Source organism: Hypanus sabinus, chromosome 8 (assembly GCF_030144855.1).
Source record: "Hypanus sabinus isolate sHypSab1 chromosome 8, sHypSab1.hap1, whole genome shotgun sequence".
Taxonomy (NCBI): Eukaryota; Metazoa; Chordata; class Chondrichthyes; order Myliobatiformes; family Dasyatidae; genus Hypanus; species Hypanus sabinus.
The window spans coordinates 166,830,728-166,849,101 of record NC_082713.1 but is presented as its reverse complement, the minus strand read 5'-3'; the positions used below and the strand labels follow the sequence as shown (position 1 = coordinate 166,849,101).

Sequence of the window (18,374 nt, the reverse complement as noted above, 5' to 3'; positions counted from 1 at the left end):
AAACTTACATTTTTAATAGACATCTAATGATTCTAGTAAATCTAGTAAAAATGCTAGAGGTATTCAGCAGGCCAGGCTGCATCTATGGAAAAGAGTAAACAGTTGACATTTTGGCCTGAAGCGTTGATTGTTTATTCATTTCCATAGATGTTGTCTGACCCGCTGAGTTCTTTCAGCAGTTTGTGTGTTTGTGTTACTGATTTGCAGCATCTGCAGGTTTTCTCTTGTATTTAATGATTCCTCACAGGCCATGACTGTAGGATCTGCAGAGAACATTTGCCATTTTACACAATATTCCTGCAGCAGCTTCTAATACCAGGCCATTGGAGGAATGCCAATACAGCACCTGACATTTAACATGCAAGTGGAAGCAATGGTACTAGTTTCAACTCTGGCTTGGTAACCGGAGTTGGAGATGTGGGAATCTCCCCTGATAACAACGTAATGAGATGGTATAGATATTCAATTTATATCTTTTGATCTATTCAACAACTCCTACATTCCTTAAAAAAGAACTTAGAAAATAACTGCTTTATATAAAATTAGCTGAACTAATCCTACTATAGTGAAACACAGATAATCTGCTCTCCAGTTATCTGGAAATTTGCAGTCCATCTCTAGCCTTTGACACTTGTATTCTGTTTAATCCATTGAGTTCCCTGTTCCCACACCCCATTGATTCTGTTTCCCTTGAAACCTACCACAGCCTTGATTTGTGTATTCCCTGTAAACTTGCAGGATTCACTGGAATTTTCATTATTCCTATAAAGATAAAGGTATGTTGGACTGTTACTAAAAATACCAACCAACAGTTTGGAAAATCCAGTAATCTGACTCCAGGAAATTCTCCATCATTCCTGATTAATGGAGTTTGGCGATATGCTGTCTGGTGGAAGCTGAAAACCTGGTGGTGAATGAGAAGGTTTCTGAAGAAAGGAGCCTGCAGTTTTCCTGAAACTTGCAAGTTGAAGGGCATTCACTAGTCCATCATTCACCCCTTTGTTGGCAGTCAATAGCCCGGGGAAGTTCCCAGTGTACATACAATGTAGGGTGGTTGGGTGGAGATATGTCTCTACCAAAGGAGGTGTAAGGCACTCCTTCCCTCCGCTAGTCTGCAGGTCACCCTTGGGCAAGGTACAGCACCAGTTTAGCCCTTCCCCTCTCCTGATCAGGGTCACATGGGAGCAGGTGGTGGATGGTCATATGAGCTACTGATGCATATCACAAATCCTTGTTATGCAGCCCCTTATGCCAGGCAGACAATCTCTGAAGAGTATTGATAATGGCTGGGGTCACCTGTCTTGTAAAGATACTGCCCAGAAGAAGGCAAATGCAAACTATTTCTGCAGAAAAATTTGCCAAGAACAATCATGGTCATGGAAAAACGACACGGCACATAACGAATGAATGAACAAACTATAGAGTGTCGGTGTGGAATTAGTATATACATATTTATTACATCTCAGAATGAGACCATTCAGCCCATCAGGCAGTACTAGCTCCTAGGTTAACAAGTCCTTTGATCCCCTTCACACACCTATTCTTTATCATGTGCTCACTAATGCTCCCCATTCTTCTGCCACCCAGCTGTGCTTGAGGCAATTGTACAGAAGCAAATTGACATATATATAAAATAAATAGAGCAAAAAGAGAAATAAAAAGTAGTGAGGTAGTGTTCATGGGTTCAATGTCCATTCAGAAATCAGATAGCAGAGGGGAAGAAGCTGTTCCTGAATCATTGAGTGTGTGCCCTCAGGCTCCTGTACCTCCCCCCGATGGTGGCAATGAGAAGAGGACACGTCCTGGGTGATGGGGGTCCTTGATGATGGATGCCACCTTTTTGAAACAATGCTTCTAGAAGATGTCCTGGAGGCTGGTGTCCATGGTGGAGCTGATGGAGTTCACAACTTTCTGCAGCTTCTTTCGGTCCTCTGCAGTAGACACCACACCCTCCTGCCCCATACCAGACGGTGATGCAGCCAGTTGGAATGCTCTCCACGGTACATCTGTAGGAAGTTGCCAGTGTCTTTAGTGACACACCAAATCATGTCAGACCTCCTCAGGAAGTATAGCTGCTGTCGTCCCCTCTTTGTAATACTTGTCTGATGAGTGTCAGGTCACACTCGTACCATAGAAGAGAAAGGCAATAACTATCTCCAATATGAGAGAGAATAGTTACCTACCTATGCATTCAATGGTATTCATCATTTCGCTGCCCACCATCTCCGCTGACTAGAAACTCTGCTGGACCAGCCACATAAATATAAAAAATAGTTTTATTTGTTACATGTACATTCAAACACACAGAGAAATGTTGTGCTTTTGTCAACGACCAACACAGAGACTAAGAACTTTTTTTATTGAGGTACAACATGGAACTGCACTGACCAGCAATCCTCCGATTTAATCCCAGCCTAATCACGGGACAATTTACAATGGTGAATTAACCTACCAACCAGTACCTCTTTCGGTTCTGGGAGGAAACTGGAGCACCTGGAGGAAACACACACAGTTACGGGGAGAAGGTACAAACTCCTTACAGGCAGTGGTGGGAATTGAACCCGTGTTGCTGGTACAGTGAAGCGTTGCGCTAACTACAATGCTACCATGCAGCCCCGTAAGTGTCGCCATGCTTCCAATGCCAATGTGGCATGCCCTTTACTAACGCTACCTCATGCGTCTTTGGGGTGTAGAATATACAGACTCCTTACAGAGGTGGCAGGAATTGAACAGTCGGTGCTGTGATAGCATTATGTGAACCACTACGTTGCCAAGCTGCCCCACATAAATACCGTGCCAACCGGTGCGGAATAGGGGTGGTTATCCTGTGGTGAATAACTCACCACCTGACACGCCAGAGCCAGGCATGTTCTGAAAGACATGTTAGGTCCCTCAGCTTGCTTAAATGAATTGTGTTCAAGAAGCCAGACACCATCCAGGACAAAATAGCTTGTTTAACCATCATAGAGATTTATCCCCAGTACTGACAGCCAGTAAGTGACTGAAGGGGGTATCCTCTACAAAATATATAGCTGTTATTTATTTATTAATTGATGTTTATTTGGAGATACAGTGCAGAACAGGCTGTTCTGACCCAACGAGTCGTGCCACCCAGCGACCCATCTATTTAACACCAGTCTAATCACAGGACAATTTACAACGAGCAATTAACCAACAAACTGGTATGTCTTTGGACCTTGGGAGGAAACTGAAGCATGTGGAGGAAACCATGGAGTCATGGGGAGAATGTACAAACTCCTTACAGTTGGAGCCGGAATTGAACTCCAAACTCTGACACCCCCAAGCTGTAATAGTGATGCGGTAACATCAGTGGTGTCCTGTCTGTCCAGACTTCTCTAACAGTGGCTTCTAAACCCACAACAATGACAAAGAAGGGTGAGGGCATCCGGTGTACGGGATCTGCCAGTTTCCTCTCAATCCTGCTCTGGACAAATATTTTTATTCCTTCATCGTGTCCAGTTCGAATCCGGGGACTCCCATGCCATCAATACTGTCAGACTCCCTCCACCAGGTGGACTGGAGGAGTTCAGGAACACAACTCCCCATCACTTTCTTACTGATTAGGGATGGGCAATAAATGCTGGCCTTGCCTGTGACTCCCAGATCTCAAAGCATAAATTATAAATACCCTGTTTTGATTATCGGGTAGGATATTGGTGATTTAAAGGTTGAGTGGCCTCATATTTGATCAAGTCCTCAAGGAAACCATTGTCTGACAGGGAGCCATAGACAGCTTGTTCAATGTCCATGTTAGTTGCATGGCGTACTCGGTGCCATATAACCATGTAACAATTACAGCACGGAAACAGGCCATCTCGGCCCTTCTAGCCCATGCTGAACACTTACGCTCACCTAGTCCCACTGACCTGCACTCAGCCCATAACCCTCCATTCCTTTCCTGTCCATATACCTATCCAATTTTACTTTAAATAACAATACCGAACCTGCCTCTACCACTTCTACAGGAAGCTTATTCCACTCAGCTACCACTCTCTGAGTAAAGAAATTCCCCCTTGTGTTACCCCTAGACTTTTGCCCCTTAACTCTCAACTCATGTCCTCTTTTTTGAATTTCCCCTACTCTCAATGGAAAAAGCCTATCCACGTAAACTCTATCTATCCTCTTCATAATTTTAAACACCTCTATCAAGTCCCCCCTCAACTTTCTATGCTTCAAAGAATAAAGACCTAACTTGTTCAACCTTTCTCTGTAACTCAGGTGCTGAAACCCAGGTAACATTCTAGTAAATCTCCTCTGTATACTCTCTCTATTTTGTTGTCATCTTTCCTATAACTCAGTGATCAGAACTGTACTCAATACTCCAAATTTGGCCTTACCAATGCCTTGTACAATTTTAACATTACATCCCAACTCCTATACTCAATGCTCTGATTTATAAAGGCCAGCATACCAAAAGCTTTCTTCACCACCCTATCCACATGAGATTCCACCTTCAGAGAACTATGCACCATTATTCCTAGATCACTCTGTTCTACTGCATTCCTCAATGCCCTACCATTTACCATGTATGTCCTATTTTGATTAGTCCTACCAAAATGTAGCACCTCACACTTATCTGCATTATCACCATAAGTAAAAGTAAGGTAAACTTCACCCCTGATGCCTTGCTTGGCGCATTGTTCGCCGTTTCTTTAGTGTTACTCTGTTTTACAAGGCTGAGCTGCTAGCTCAACGCTCAGCCAGTACGGACGGAAAGCATGCAAGGTGCCGGGCAGGATTCGAACCTGGGACATTTTGTTCCAAAGTCCGGTTGCGGATACTGCTACATCCCAGCATGGATTACCATACCACCGTACTGTCAGCTAGTGCCATTCCAGATAATAAATGTGGCCAGTGGGGAGAGAAAAACAGAACGATTGATTGCCTTTTCACTTAGTTACGTCCGGTTCTGCACTTCATTTTCAGCATGCTGTACTTACATGAAATATATTTAATGCTTTTTGCAGGATACCTCTAACCCACTTCAAGTCGATAAGAACCATCCTGAGAGAACGCAATAAACTTGACGATTTTCTAGCACATCACAATGCATCTACGCTCACCCAAAAGTACAGTCACTGTTACCCTTCTGAATTCTTACTGCTCGACGATGTTGGCATCACCTCTGAGCACTTGTCAAATTACATGGATGTAAGTTTTCATTAACATAGTCATAGAAACATAGAGCAATAGAGTGCAGAAATAGTTTCTTTGTTCCAACTCATCCATGTCAACCAAGAGAAAGGGTTCTTCTAGCACAGGAAGACCAGGCTGTATGAGGGTGACCCTCAGTTATTGTAGTAATCTATCACCCCAGGGGCCCACATGAGAGGCAACAGTGTTATAGGTTTTAAAGAATGCAATAGACCTCTACTCAAAGCATTGACTAAGAACGTATGTATGAAAAGGCATTGCACGGTTTATTCTCGTAAATATATTTTGTTTATTTTGATATACATTAAAAAAAACCTTGTCCATTCTCCCCTTTCATACTTGTGTTATATATCATAGTCTATGCCCCCCACCTGGATCAGGGTTTCGTGAAACCATGGGGGCAGGTGGTGGATGGTTGCATGTGCAGCTGGTGCATATCACAAGTCCTGGTTATGCGACCACTGACGCCAGGCAGACAATCTCTGCAGAGTATTGACAATGGCTGGGGTCACCCATCTAGTAAAGATACTGCCAGGAAGAAGCTAGTTGCAAACCATGTCTGTAGAAAGAATTGCCAAGAAAACTCATGGTCATAAAACCATGATTGCTCATGTCATCCATCATGGTGCAAATGTAGTCTGAATCTATGTCAGGTCGGAGAACATTTAGGTATCCTTCAGGCACAGAAGATGATCTTCAACCCCTCCAACTTTGGTCTTGGTTTTGACACTACATTCTCTCTTCTCGCTGCTGCCATCGGGAAGGTGGTACAGGAGTCTTGTGTCCCACACCACCAGGTTCAGGAGCAATTGTTACCCATCAACTAATAGGCTCCTCAACCAGTGTGGATAACTTCACTCACCTCACTCTGAACTGGTCCCACAACCTATGGACTTACTTTCAAGTACTCGATAACTCATGTTCTCAGAATTATTTATTTGTTTGGTCGTTTATTTACACAGTTTGCTGTCTTTTCCACATTGATTATTTGTCAGTCTTTGTGTGTAGTCTTTCGTTGAATCCATTGCTTTTCTTTATTCTGTGTGAATGCCAGCAATAAAATGAATCTCAAGGTAAGCATATAGTGATGCTTGCGTGCTCTGATGATAAATTGACTTTGATCTTTGAACTTTGAACCAACCCCCCCCCCCCCGATACTGTATTCAAATAGTCACCTTCAATCATATGCTACATAGTGTATTTTACATAAATGACAAAGGAAACCCTTATGTAGAATAAGCACAAGAACTTCCGCAGATGCTGGAAATCTTGAACATCGTACATAAAATGCAGGAAGAACTCAATAGTTCAGGCAGGTTCTAGAAAGAAGGAAATAGACAGTTGAGATTCTGGGCCAAGAAGCTTCATTAGGACTAGAAAGGAAGGGGGAAGAAGGTGGGGGAGGGGGAGGGGAAGGAGTACAAGTTTGCAGGTGATAGCTGAATGTGAGTAGGTGGGGAAGGGGGGTTGATGTAAGAAGCTGGGATGTGATAGGTGGAAGAGGTGAAGGACTGAAGAAGAAGGGATCTGATAGGAGAGGAGAGTGGTCCATGGAAGAAATGAAAAGAGGAGGGGCACCAGAGGGAGGTGATGGGTAGCTGAGGAAAAGAGAACGGGTGAGATCTGTGGCCCAGTTTTAACTTGACCCATTTTAACAATTTCAAGTCTTGCAGATTTACAAAGCAGGGGATTGTTTTGTTGGACCTGCACCAACTGCAGGAACTCTCCCTTATAATTGAAACTTTCAGTTCCTGTTTTCCATAATCACAGCTTTGCTTTGTTTGAGAATCCTCAGTACTAATTGTGCCAGGATAACTCCCCTGCCTTTTCAGCTCATGTTGACACACCAAGAAACAGAAAATGTTCTGTATTTACTAATAATATCTTGGTGTAGCCACGTCTGACAATGCAAGATTAGCATTAATATTTAAAATAAATCTTTTCCTTGTACATAATGTTCTGGGTGCTGTAGGGGGTCAATGTCTGAAAGATCAGGTGTAGAAGGTCTTTACCTATTTTAAAAGACGATGACTTCCTCAGCTTTGTTAAGTTAATGGTCTTTCTGGTGGATTGACTTTCAATGTCCAAACAAATAAAGACTGGGCCAGAGACAGCAGGAAAAAAGCTCATCTGATGATAACATTTAGTGAATGCAGTTTCTTTCGATAGGAAAAAAACAGTATTATTTAAATAGATTTGGGAACACCGACTTACAGAGGGATCTCAACTCAAAGTCTAAGTAATTTAATTATCAAAGTACATATATGTCACAATATATAACATTGAGACTTATTTTCCTGGGGGCATTTACAGGAAAATAAATAATCTCAATAGAATTTATGAAAAACTCTTCATAAGCAAAGACTGACACACAAGCAATGAGCAAAAGAGGACACATTGTGCAAACAACAATAAGTAATTAACACTCCATCATGACCAAGTTACTTACACAAGAAACTCTGCAGCTGCTGGAAATCAAGAGCAACACACACAAAATGCTGGAGGAACTCAGCTGGTCAAGTACCATCTATGGAAATGAATAAACAGTCAATGTTTCAGGCTGGGACGTTCCTGAGGGGGAAGGGGGAGGGAGAAGGCACCAAAATAAAAAGGTGGAGGGAGCGGAAGAAGGATGGCTAAAAGATGATAGGGGAAGCAAGGTGGATGGGAAAGGTCAAAGGTTGGAGGGAAGGAACCTGATAGGACAGGACAGTGGACCACGGAAGAAAGGGAAAGAGGAGGAGACCCAGCGGGAGGGGATAGGCAGGTGGGAAGAGGTAAGAGCCGGAGTGGGGAATAGGAGAAGGGGTGAGAGAGAGGGAAAATTTCTTTACTAGAAGGAGAAATTGATATTCATGCCAACAGATTGGAGGCTACCCACACAGAACGTAATGTGTTGCTCCTTCACCCTGAGGGTGGCCTCATCTTGGCACAGGAGGAGGCCATGGACTGACATGCTAGAACAGGAATGGGAATTAGATTTAAAATGTTTGGTGAACGCTAAGTTCTGCTTTTGGCGGGCAGAGCAGAAGAGATCGAAGAAGTGGTCCCCCAATTCACAATGAGTCTCACCAATGTTGAGGAGGCCGCATTGGGAGCACCGGATATAATAGACAGTCCCAGCAGATTCTCAGGTGAAGTGATGCCTCACCTGGAAGGAATGTTTGGGACTCTGAATGGAGGCGAGGGGGGAGGTGAATGGTGTAGCAGTTTGGCTATAACGTAAGTTGTAAAGTCCTTGAAAGTGATTCTGTAGGTTGTGGAATCAGTTAATGATCGAGGTGAATGAAGCTATCTACATTGTTTTGGAAGTCTGATGGCTGTAGGGTAATAAATGTTGCTGAGCCTGGTCATGTGGGACCTAAGGCTCCTTTTCCTCCAGACCTGGTTGCTTTTCTGTACCGGTCAGAGAAAGCAAACTCAAAATACATCAATAGTTAAAAAGCAAAATGGAATCAGAATCAGGTTTAGTATCTGTACATGGTATGAAATTTGTTGCTTTATGACAGCGGAACAATGCAATATATGATAATAAAATAAAACTATAAATGACACTAAGATTTATATATAAAAATAAATTAAGTAAGTAATGCATAGAGAAAGGAAAAAATACTGAGGTAGTGTTCATGAGTTAATTATCCATTCAGAAATCTGATGGCCGAGGGGAAGAAGCTGTTCCCGAATCACTGAGTGTGTGCCGTCAGGCACCTGTACCTCCTCGTTGATGGTAGCAATAAGAGGGCATGTCCTGGGTGACGGAGGTCCTTGATGATGGATGCTGCATTTATGAAGCATCAGTTTTTGAAGGTATCCTCAATGCTGGAGAAGCTAGTGCCGTGATGGAACTGGCTAGGTACAAATTTCTCCAGCTTTTTCTGATCCTGTGTAGTGGCCCCTGCATCCCAGATGGTGATGCAACCAGTTAGAATGCTCTCCACAGTACATTTGTATAAACTTGCTAGTGTCTTTAGTGACATACCAAGACTCCTCAAACTCCAAGTGAAATATAGACTGTCAAGACATCTTTGTAAGTGCATCAATACATCAGGCCCAGATTAGATCCTCAGAGATCTTGACACTCAGGAACTTGAAGCTGCTCACTCTCTCCACTTCTGATCCCTCTATGAGGATTGGTATGTGTTCCTTCGTCTTACCCTTCCTGAAGTCCACAATCTGCTCTTTTGTCTTACTGATGTTGAGTGCCAGGTTGTTGCTGTGGCACCATTCCACTAGTTGGCATATCTCACTCCTGTACGCCCTCTCGTCACCACCTGAGATTCTACCAACAATGATTCTGTCATTGATAAATTTATAGATGGTATTTGAACTATGCCTAGCCACACAGTCAACGTGCATATAGAGAATAGAGCAGTGGGCTAAGCATACACCTTTGAGGTGCATCAGTATTGATCATCAGCGAAGAGGATATGTTATCACCAATCCCCACAGATTGTGGTCTTCCAGTTAGGAAGTTGAAGATCCATTTGCAGAGGAAGGTCCAGAGGCCCAGGTTCTGCAACTTCTCAATCAGGATTGTGGGAATGATAGTATTAAATGTTGAGCTATAATCGATGAGCAAGTACATGAGCAAGTTGTCCTGATCCAGCTGTAGAGGTGAGATAGTACCTGGGGTATTGGGTGTAGTTTTGGTCTCCTTGCTTGAGGATTTATATGAAATAGAGGGAGTGTATCAAAGGTTCATTGGCAGATGGGATACAGTGTAGGGAAGTGCAGCGTTATGACTTAGTAGGAAAGATAATGATGTATTTTCTAAATAGCGAGTGTATTCAGGAATCAACATCAGAATCAGGTTTACTATCACTGATATCTGTCGTGAAATTTGTGGTTATGTGGCAGCAGTACAATGCAATACATAGCAATAAAAACGGAATTACAGTAGTATATATACACACACACAGACATATCAAATTAATAATTTAATTATATATTAGATTAAATAAAAATAATTTAATTTAATGAGAAATTAAATTAAATAAGTAGTGCAAAAAGAGAGGAAAAAAGTGAGGTAGCGTTCATGGGTTCATTGTCCATTCAGGAATTGAATGGCAGAGGGGAAGAAGCATTTCCTGAATCGGTGAGTGTGGTTCCTTCAGAATCCTGAATCTCCTCCTTGATGGTAGCAATGAGAAGTGGGCATGTCCTGGATGATGGGGGTCCTTAATGATGGATGCCACCTTATTGAGGCATCGGTCCTTGAAGATATCCTAGATGTTGGGGACGCTGGTGCCCATGATGGAGCTGACTAACTATACAACCTTCTGCAGAGGGAGGTACAGAGGCCCAGGATTTGGGGCTTTTTGATGAGTACTCAGGATACGATTGTGTTGAAAGCTGGATGGTAATCAATAAAAAGCAGTCTAAGGCTGAGCGGAGAGTCAGTGAGCCAGCCACATACTGACTTTTTTGATCCTGTACAGTGTCTCTTCTCCCTCCTACAACCACTCCCCTTCCAGACATTGATGCAGTCAGTTAGACTGCTCTCCATTGGACATCTGTAGAAATTTGTGAGTGTCTTTGATGACATATCAAATCTCATCAAACTCCTAATGAAGTATAGGCACTGTCTTGCCTTCTTTGCAACTGCATCGATATGTTGTAGAGGTACAAAGGGACTTGGGAGTTCCAGGATTCCTTCAAGGTTAACTTGTAGGTTGAGTTGGGTTAGTAAAGAAGTTAATACAATGTTAGCCTTCATTTTGAGTGGACTAGAATATAAAGTCAAGAATGTACTGCAAGGAAGCTCTTTGCGATGCTGGACAGACTGCATTTGGAATATTGTGAGCAGTTCTGGGCCCCATATCTCAGGAAGCATGTGATGGCCCTGGAAGAGGTGAAGAAGAGGCTCACTAGAATAATCCCAAGAGCTTTTGATGTCCCTGTGCCAGTACTCAATGGAGTTCAGAAGGCTGAGGGAAAGATTCTCACTGAAACCTGCCAGATACTGAAAGGCCTGGGATAAATTCGATGTGGAGATGATGTTTCCATTAGTAGGATAGTACTATTATTTCAGAACACCTGTCATGGGCTCAGCACATAATTACAATTATGAAGAAAGCACAGCAGTGCCTCTACTGAAAAGATTTGGTATGGCACCTAAAACTTTGACAAACTTCTATCGATGTGTAGTGGAGAGTATATTGACTGGCTGCATCACAGCTTGCTATGGAAACAACAATGCCCTTAAACGGAAAATCCTACAAAAAGTAATTGATACGGCCCAGTCCATCACGAGTAAAACCCTCCCCACCATTGAGCATATCTACATGAAATGCTGTTACAGGAAAGCAGGGACCCCCACCACCCAGGAAATCCTCTCTGTTTGCTGCTGTCATCAGGAAGAAGATTCAGGAGCCTCAGAACTCACACCACCAGGTTCAGGAACAGTCACTATCCCAGAACCATCAGGTTCTTGATCTCACAATCCATGGACTCACTTTCAAGGACTCTTTGTCTGATGTTCTTGATATTATTACTTATTGATGATGATTATTTGTTTGTTCTTTATTTGCACAGTTTGTTGTCTTTTGCACACTGTTTGAATGTTCAAGTTGGTGTGGCCTTTCATGGATTCTGTTATGGTTATTATTCTATAGAATTATTGAGTGTGCCTGCAAGACAATGAATTTCAGGGTTGTATATGGTGATATATTTGTACTTTGATACTTAATTTAATTTGAACTTTGAACTTTAGGATCTAGGTGCACAGCCTCAGAATAAAGGGACACCCCCTGAAAACTGAAATGAGGAATTTCCTTGGCTAGATTTCAAAGTTCAAAGTAAATTTATTATCAAAGTAGGTATACTAGATACAACTTTGAGACTCATCTTATTGCAGGAATCCACAAAACAAAGAAACTCACTAGAATCCACAGGAAAAAAAAAACAGACAATGTGTGGGAAAGAAAGAACAAATTAAGTAAACAATCGACAAAAGTAAACAAATAAGTAATGCATAGAACCGCAGAGTCGCCAGAAGTGAGTCCATGTGCTGCAGAGTCAGTTCAGGACTGAGGTGAGTGAAGCCGGTCCAGGAGCCTAATGGCTCCAAGACAAGACCTGCTCCCAAACCAGGACTTCTGCACCTCAATGGTATTAGCAAGAAGGAAGGGAGATGGGTCAAATGTAGGTAGATAGGACAGGCTCAGGTGGAGGGTCTTGGCTGTCATGGAGTTTGCTTTCCACTCTCAGGGTTTGATGCTTTAACTTGGCTCGATGTTTTAATCGTTGTGCGATTGAACACCAGTTTGGTTACCACACTTGGGCCTCAACACTTTAATCTGGTCTGAAGTCTGAACAAGATAGTGGATCTTCACCTTCAATGTGCCATACCTATATTCTCGAGAGTCAAGTTCCCTGAATCTTCAGGAGATTGTAAAATCGCTGGTTATCTTTGTCAGTTCAAAAGTGTATTTCTTAATGTGAAATGACAGGCTGTGGATTACAGTGATGCCAGTTCAGAAGTATATCAATTAGTTTAGTGAACTGCCCACAAAACTTTGTCGTGTATTGCCATCTTGCAAAGGGTGGTGAATCTATGGAATTCATTGCTCGGGGGATGTGGAGGCCAAGTCCATTAGATGTGTTTAAGGCAAGAGATTGATAAGTTCTTCATTTGTAAGTGAGCTAAACGTTGTCAGGAGACAGCAGGACAAAGGAGTTGAAAAGGATCAGCCATGGAGCAGACACAATGGGCTGTATGGCCTGATTTTGTTCCTATATCTCATGATATTGTGATCTTCTGATCTACAGGGTGACAGGACTGTTAAATGAGAGGAGAATAGGTAAACCATGCCCTCATTTGCTGGAGTTCAGAGGAATAAGTGCAAGATGAACAAGAACGGGCAGAGACATTTCTACATTTTAACCATCTTTACTTACTGAGTTGCTCACTGTGTTATCCTCCAAGGGGACCACAACCTTGTCATTGGGTTTGGAAGCTTGTGTGCCTCAATGACCCAAAGAGCTATGTTGGCAGGAGTCAGGACCTTGCACTTTGGCTCCTGGTAGGGTCACCCTTGCCAAACAGGTCAAAGGGTAGGGGCCAGACTAAGAGTGGTTCACCGGTCCTCTATGCTTGGGGATTCAGCTCAGGGTAATTAGCAATGAAGAATCCTTCTATACCTGTGTGTGATGGTTTGGACGGATGGAGATGGAGGACCTTCATTGCTGCCATAAATGGCTGTAAGTAAGTTAGTGTGTTACAAAGGTCGTGCCCCACTGGTTTTTTGCATTCCAGCCTGGTGTAAAGGAATGTTAAAATATCATTTTGATTCATAGTATTTACTCAGAACATTTGGAGAGAATGTTATCATTATATTCAATATAAGTATAAAATATTTGGACACAGTAGAGAGTGGAATAAGACAATGTGAGTACACATATGCATGTGGTTGAGAAGAGTGGAATGGCTGACATCAGTTTTCTGAATAGGTACCAAGTTCTATAGTTTAGAGACCTATAATGTGGTAAATCAGAATCAGGTTTATTATCTTGAATATATGCTGCAAAATTTGTTGTTTTGTGGGCACCAGTACAGTGCAGGATATAAAAAGTTTACTATAAGTTAGAATTTTCAAAATATTGACTAATAGGAATAGTGAAGTTCATGGGTTCATGAACTATTCAAAAATCTGATGGCAGTGGGGAAGAAGTGGAGGGAGTGAGCAATTTCAAGTTCCTGGGTGTCATTACCACTAAGGATCTAACCTGGACCCAACATATCAATGCAGCTGCAAAGGAGGCATGACAGCAACTGTATTTCACTAAGAGTTTTCCTTATGTCACAAAAACACTCACAGATTTCTACAGATATACCATTTTAACTGGCTGAGTCACTGTCAGGTAAGGGGAGGTTATTGAAATAAGCTGATTGAAATAAGCTGCAGACAATTGTGAACTTAGTCAGCTCCATCATGGGCACTAGCCTCCTCCGTATCCAGGACATCTTGAAGGAGCGATGCCTCAAAAAGGCGATGTCCATTATTCAGGACTCCATCACTCAGGTCATGCCTTGTTCTCATTGCTACCAGCAGGAAGAAGGTGCAGGAGCCTAAGGGTACACATTCAATAATTCAGAAAGAGCTTCTTCCCCTCTGCCATCTGATTTCTGAATGGACTTTGACACCATGAAAACTACATCACTACTTTTTAATTTCCATTTCTGCATTACTAGTGAAATTTAGCTGTTTAATATATATACTCTAATGACTCTAATTCACGTTTTTTCCCTATTATTATGTATTGCATTGTACAGCTGCCACAAAGGCGACATTTTCACAACACATGCCAGTGAAATTTGTAACGTATGGACCTATTTCTTTTAGACCAATGATTCCCCTTAGCACTGTGTATGGACTGTTGTTGATGTATGGGTACTGTTCTCTCTCTCTCTCTCACTCGCTCGCTACAATGAGGGTACACCAGTTAAAGCCATCACCCACATGTGTGCTTTTATTTAATTGATACGTAGTTGCACTGACACAGCAAATTGGCAAAGAGTACAAGCCTAAATGTCAGAGAGTATCACCAACTGCACTGACAATTACTAGACCATTATGGGTCAAGACTTTGAGAGGAAAGGGTTAAACAGTACAGAGACAGCTGTCGTGGACACTAACAGCGTGAGTAACTGCATAGTACGCAGTGAAAGATGCGCAACTACCAAAGTTAAAGTGAAAATAACATGGCGATGGCTTTAGTCGGGAAAGTTGACAAATTTAATAGTGTTAATGAGAAGGAGGCACTGTATTGTAACATGAGCAATGTGTTTGAGGAAAAGAAAGCCCCCTCACTTCTTAGCTTAATGGGTGCTAGAATGCACAGTCTGTTATGCAACTTAGTAACGCCTGAAAAGCCAGCAAGCAAGATGTTCAATGAAATTGTTACAATTTTACAAAATCATTTGAGCCTTAAATTGCTGATAATAGCGGAGAGACTTAGATTTTACAAAAGGAACCAGTCAAAGGATGAAAGTATTTCTGGAATACATTGCAGAACTGCACAAACTTTCCCAGTACTGTGACTTTAGGGATGGACTTCCTGATGCATTAAGGGACAGGCTTGACCAGTCAAAGCACTCAAGAGAAGCTACTGTCAGAAAGAGACCTAACCTTAGAACAGGCATTGACTTTGCAATATTGTTAGAGACTGCAGCAGAACTACAGAAAAGGAGTTGAGAATGTGAAATGAACAAAATGTCCCTGAGTGGTGGAAAAAGCCAAAAATGTTATCAATGTGGCAAATCCTCCCAGGATGCAAACAACTGTTGGTTCGAAGAAAACGCTTGCAGAAAGTGTCACAGACAATATCACATAGAAAGAGTGTGCAAGGCAGACCTAAAGCACAACTGAGTGAAAAGTTTCAAACATAAGACTAAGCAAATGCATAAATTGACTGAATGTGAAACGGAATCAGACAACACAAAGTCTGACAAATGTAAGCTGTCATGACTAGAACTGTGTAGTATTACTGAAGCAGATCACAAAATCAATTGGATTACAATACCTCTCAATTCATCATCAACAGGCAACTGCAGCCCATACAGTAGCTGTCACAGCTGATTAATGCTAATGAGAAGGTGTTTGAGAAGGGGATTGGTAAACTCAAAGGCATGAAGGCCAGAATTAAACTGGATGAAGCAGCAACACCAAGATTCCATGAAGCACGTCCAATGCCTTACGCACTACATCCTAAGGTGGTTGCTAAACTTCAGAACTTGAAGGCATCTGGAATTCTCTCCAAGGCTCAGTGAAGTAATGGCCATGCCCATTGTCCCGGTGAACAACAAAGGGAAAGCCAGAGCCATTCGCATATGTGGGATTTCAAAGTGAGCATCAGCCCTGTGCTGCATACTGTGCAGTATCCCCTGCCATGAACAGAAGACATTTTTGCATCTTTGGCAGGTTGGGTGAGGTTTTCAAAGATTGATGTGTCACAAGCCTATCTGCAAATGCAGACTGAGGATTCAAGCAGGAAGTTCCTCACAAGGGACTGTTCCAGTATAATTGTCTCGTCTTCAGCGTCGCATCAGCTCCAGCAATTTGCCAAAGGGGAATGGACCAAGCGCTCCAAGATATCACAGGAACACGATGTTACCGTGATGATATAATTGTGACTGGCAACAGTGATGAAGTGCTTACCAGGCTGAGTGATTATGGTCTGCATGCATAGAGAGAAAAGCGAGTTTTTCAAGAATGAAATCTCTTATTGTGGACATGTTATTGACAATTATGGTTTACGTAAGTCACAAGAAAAGATTGAAGCAGTGCTACAGGCACCCAAACCAGAAAATGTGTCATAACTCAGGTCACACTTGGGCTTTGTAAACTACTACCACCGGTTTCTTCCAAACATTGCTACAATGCTACACCTATTGAATGTCCTGTTGCAGACAGGAGCAAAGTGGTAGTGGTCAGAAAGATGTGAAAAAGCATTGAAGGAAACAAAGAAACTAATAATGTCAGATGAACTGTTCACCCATTATGACACATTTCTGCCCATCAAACTGGCATGCGATGTGTCCCCTTTTGGCGTTGGTGCTGCTATGTCACACACTATGGAAGATCAATCTGAACGTCTGAATTATGACTGAACTATGACTTTAGTCTTACATTAATTCATCAAATATCTCATTAAAAGTATTTAAAAAACAGTGATTTCCAACAGATGCTCAGTTAACATTCATCTTCCTGGAATATTTGCCTAGAAGAAGAATTTAAAGTCCACCATAAGACTTTAAATTCAAATAATTAAATCAATTTGGAATTTAAAAATTAATATTGGCATTGATGACAATGAAATTACTAGATTGTTGTAAAAATGCATTTGTTTCTTTTAGTTCAAATGTCTTTCAAGAAAGAAAAATTGCCAGCCTCGTCTTTGTGTCTCCAGACCCAAAAACATTGTTTACTCTTAACTGTTCTCTGAAATGTCCATGTAAGCTACTCAGCTCAATGTATAGGAAGGGATGGAAGATTAATGCCTGCTAAGCCAATATGGTATTGGTTTATTGTTATCACATGTACTAATAATACCTCTAATTGGACTACAACCTTCTTCTGGTTTGAGGCTTGCATGCCTCAATGACTCGGTGAGCTGTGTTGTCTGGAGTTAAGGCTTTATGCTTTGGCTGTTGGTAGATTCACTTGTGCCAAACAGGTCAAAGGGTAGAGGTCAGACTAAAAGTGGTCCACCGGTCCTTCATGTTCAGGGGTTCAGCTCAGGGCTAACATCCCTGACTGGTCAAAAAAAATTGCTATGGAAACAGCAATGAAGGATCCTTCTACATCTGAGTGTGATGGTGTTCCTCAGTCTCTACCTGGGACTTGCATGAGTGACAGTAGTGAAAACTGAACTACTGACATGATGAACCCAGCAGAAATGGAGGATCTTCATTGCTGCCCTAAACACCAGCAGTGTAGCGGGCACTTCAGAGTTAATATAAAAGCCTGTGAGAAGCTGGTCTTACATACAGTTCATGCAAATCAAATCATTAGACAGTGCATTGAGGTAGAACAAGATAAAACAATAACAGAATGCAGAATAAAGTGCAACAGCTACAGAGAGAGAGTGCAGTGTAGGTAAACAAAACGCAAGATCATAATGAGGTAAATTATGAAGTCAAGAGTCTATTTTGCTTTGCCAGATGTCTACTCAGGAGGCTGATAACAGAGGGATAGAAACCTTAAGCCTGGTGGTATGTGCTTCCAGGCTTTTCTGTCTTCTGTCTGATAGGAGGCACTAACTTTTGAAAATGTCCTTAATGGTGGGGTGACTCTAACAAATTTCTAAAGATGTACCATGAGAGCTTTCTGACTGGTTCCATCACTGTCTGGTAGAGAGGACCACTGAATTGAATGGACTATTTCTTACAGCCTTCACATACATGAGGAGTAAAAATCTTTACGTTACATCTCCGTCTAAATGTGCAATGCACAATCATAATAATTAATTATAAATAGAACAGTCAATGTAACATGAAAATACAGCGTGAGTTAATCAGTCTGATAGCCTGGTGGAAGAAGCTGTCCCGGAGCCTGTTGATCCTGGCTTTTATGCTGTGGTACCGTTTCCCAGATGGTAGCAGTTGGAATAGTTTGTGATTGGCATGACTTGGGTCCCCAGTGATCTTTTGGGCCCTTTTTACACACCTGTCCTGAATCATGGAAAGTTCACATCTA

The 18,374-nt window shown here is 42.1% G+C and overlaps 1 protein-coding gene across 1 annotated transcript in view; it reads left to right on the top strand.

Annotated features, from left to right (window-relative positions):
- Nucleotides 1-4,983: 4,983 nt before the first annotated feature.
- The window catches only part of LOC132397851 (cathepsin E-like), a gene marked incomplete at its 5' end in the record, with an annotated part of 36,999 nt that continues 23,608 nt past the window's right edge, over nucleotides 4,984-18,374 (top strand). Inside the window, one exon of the mRNA XM_059976601.1 lies at nucleotides 4,984-5,172. Within this exon, the coding sequence (XP_059832584.1) occupies nucleotides 4,984-5,172 (189 nt within the window). The remainder of the gene's footprint in view (nucleotides 5,173-18,374) is intronic.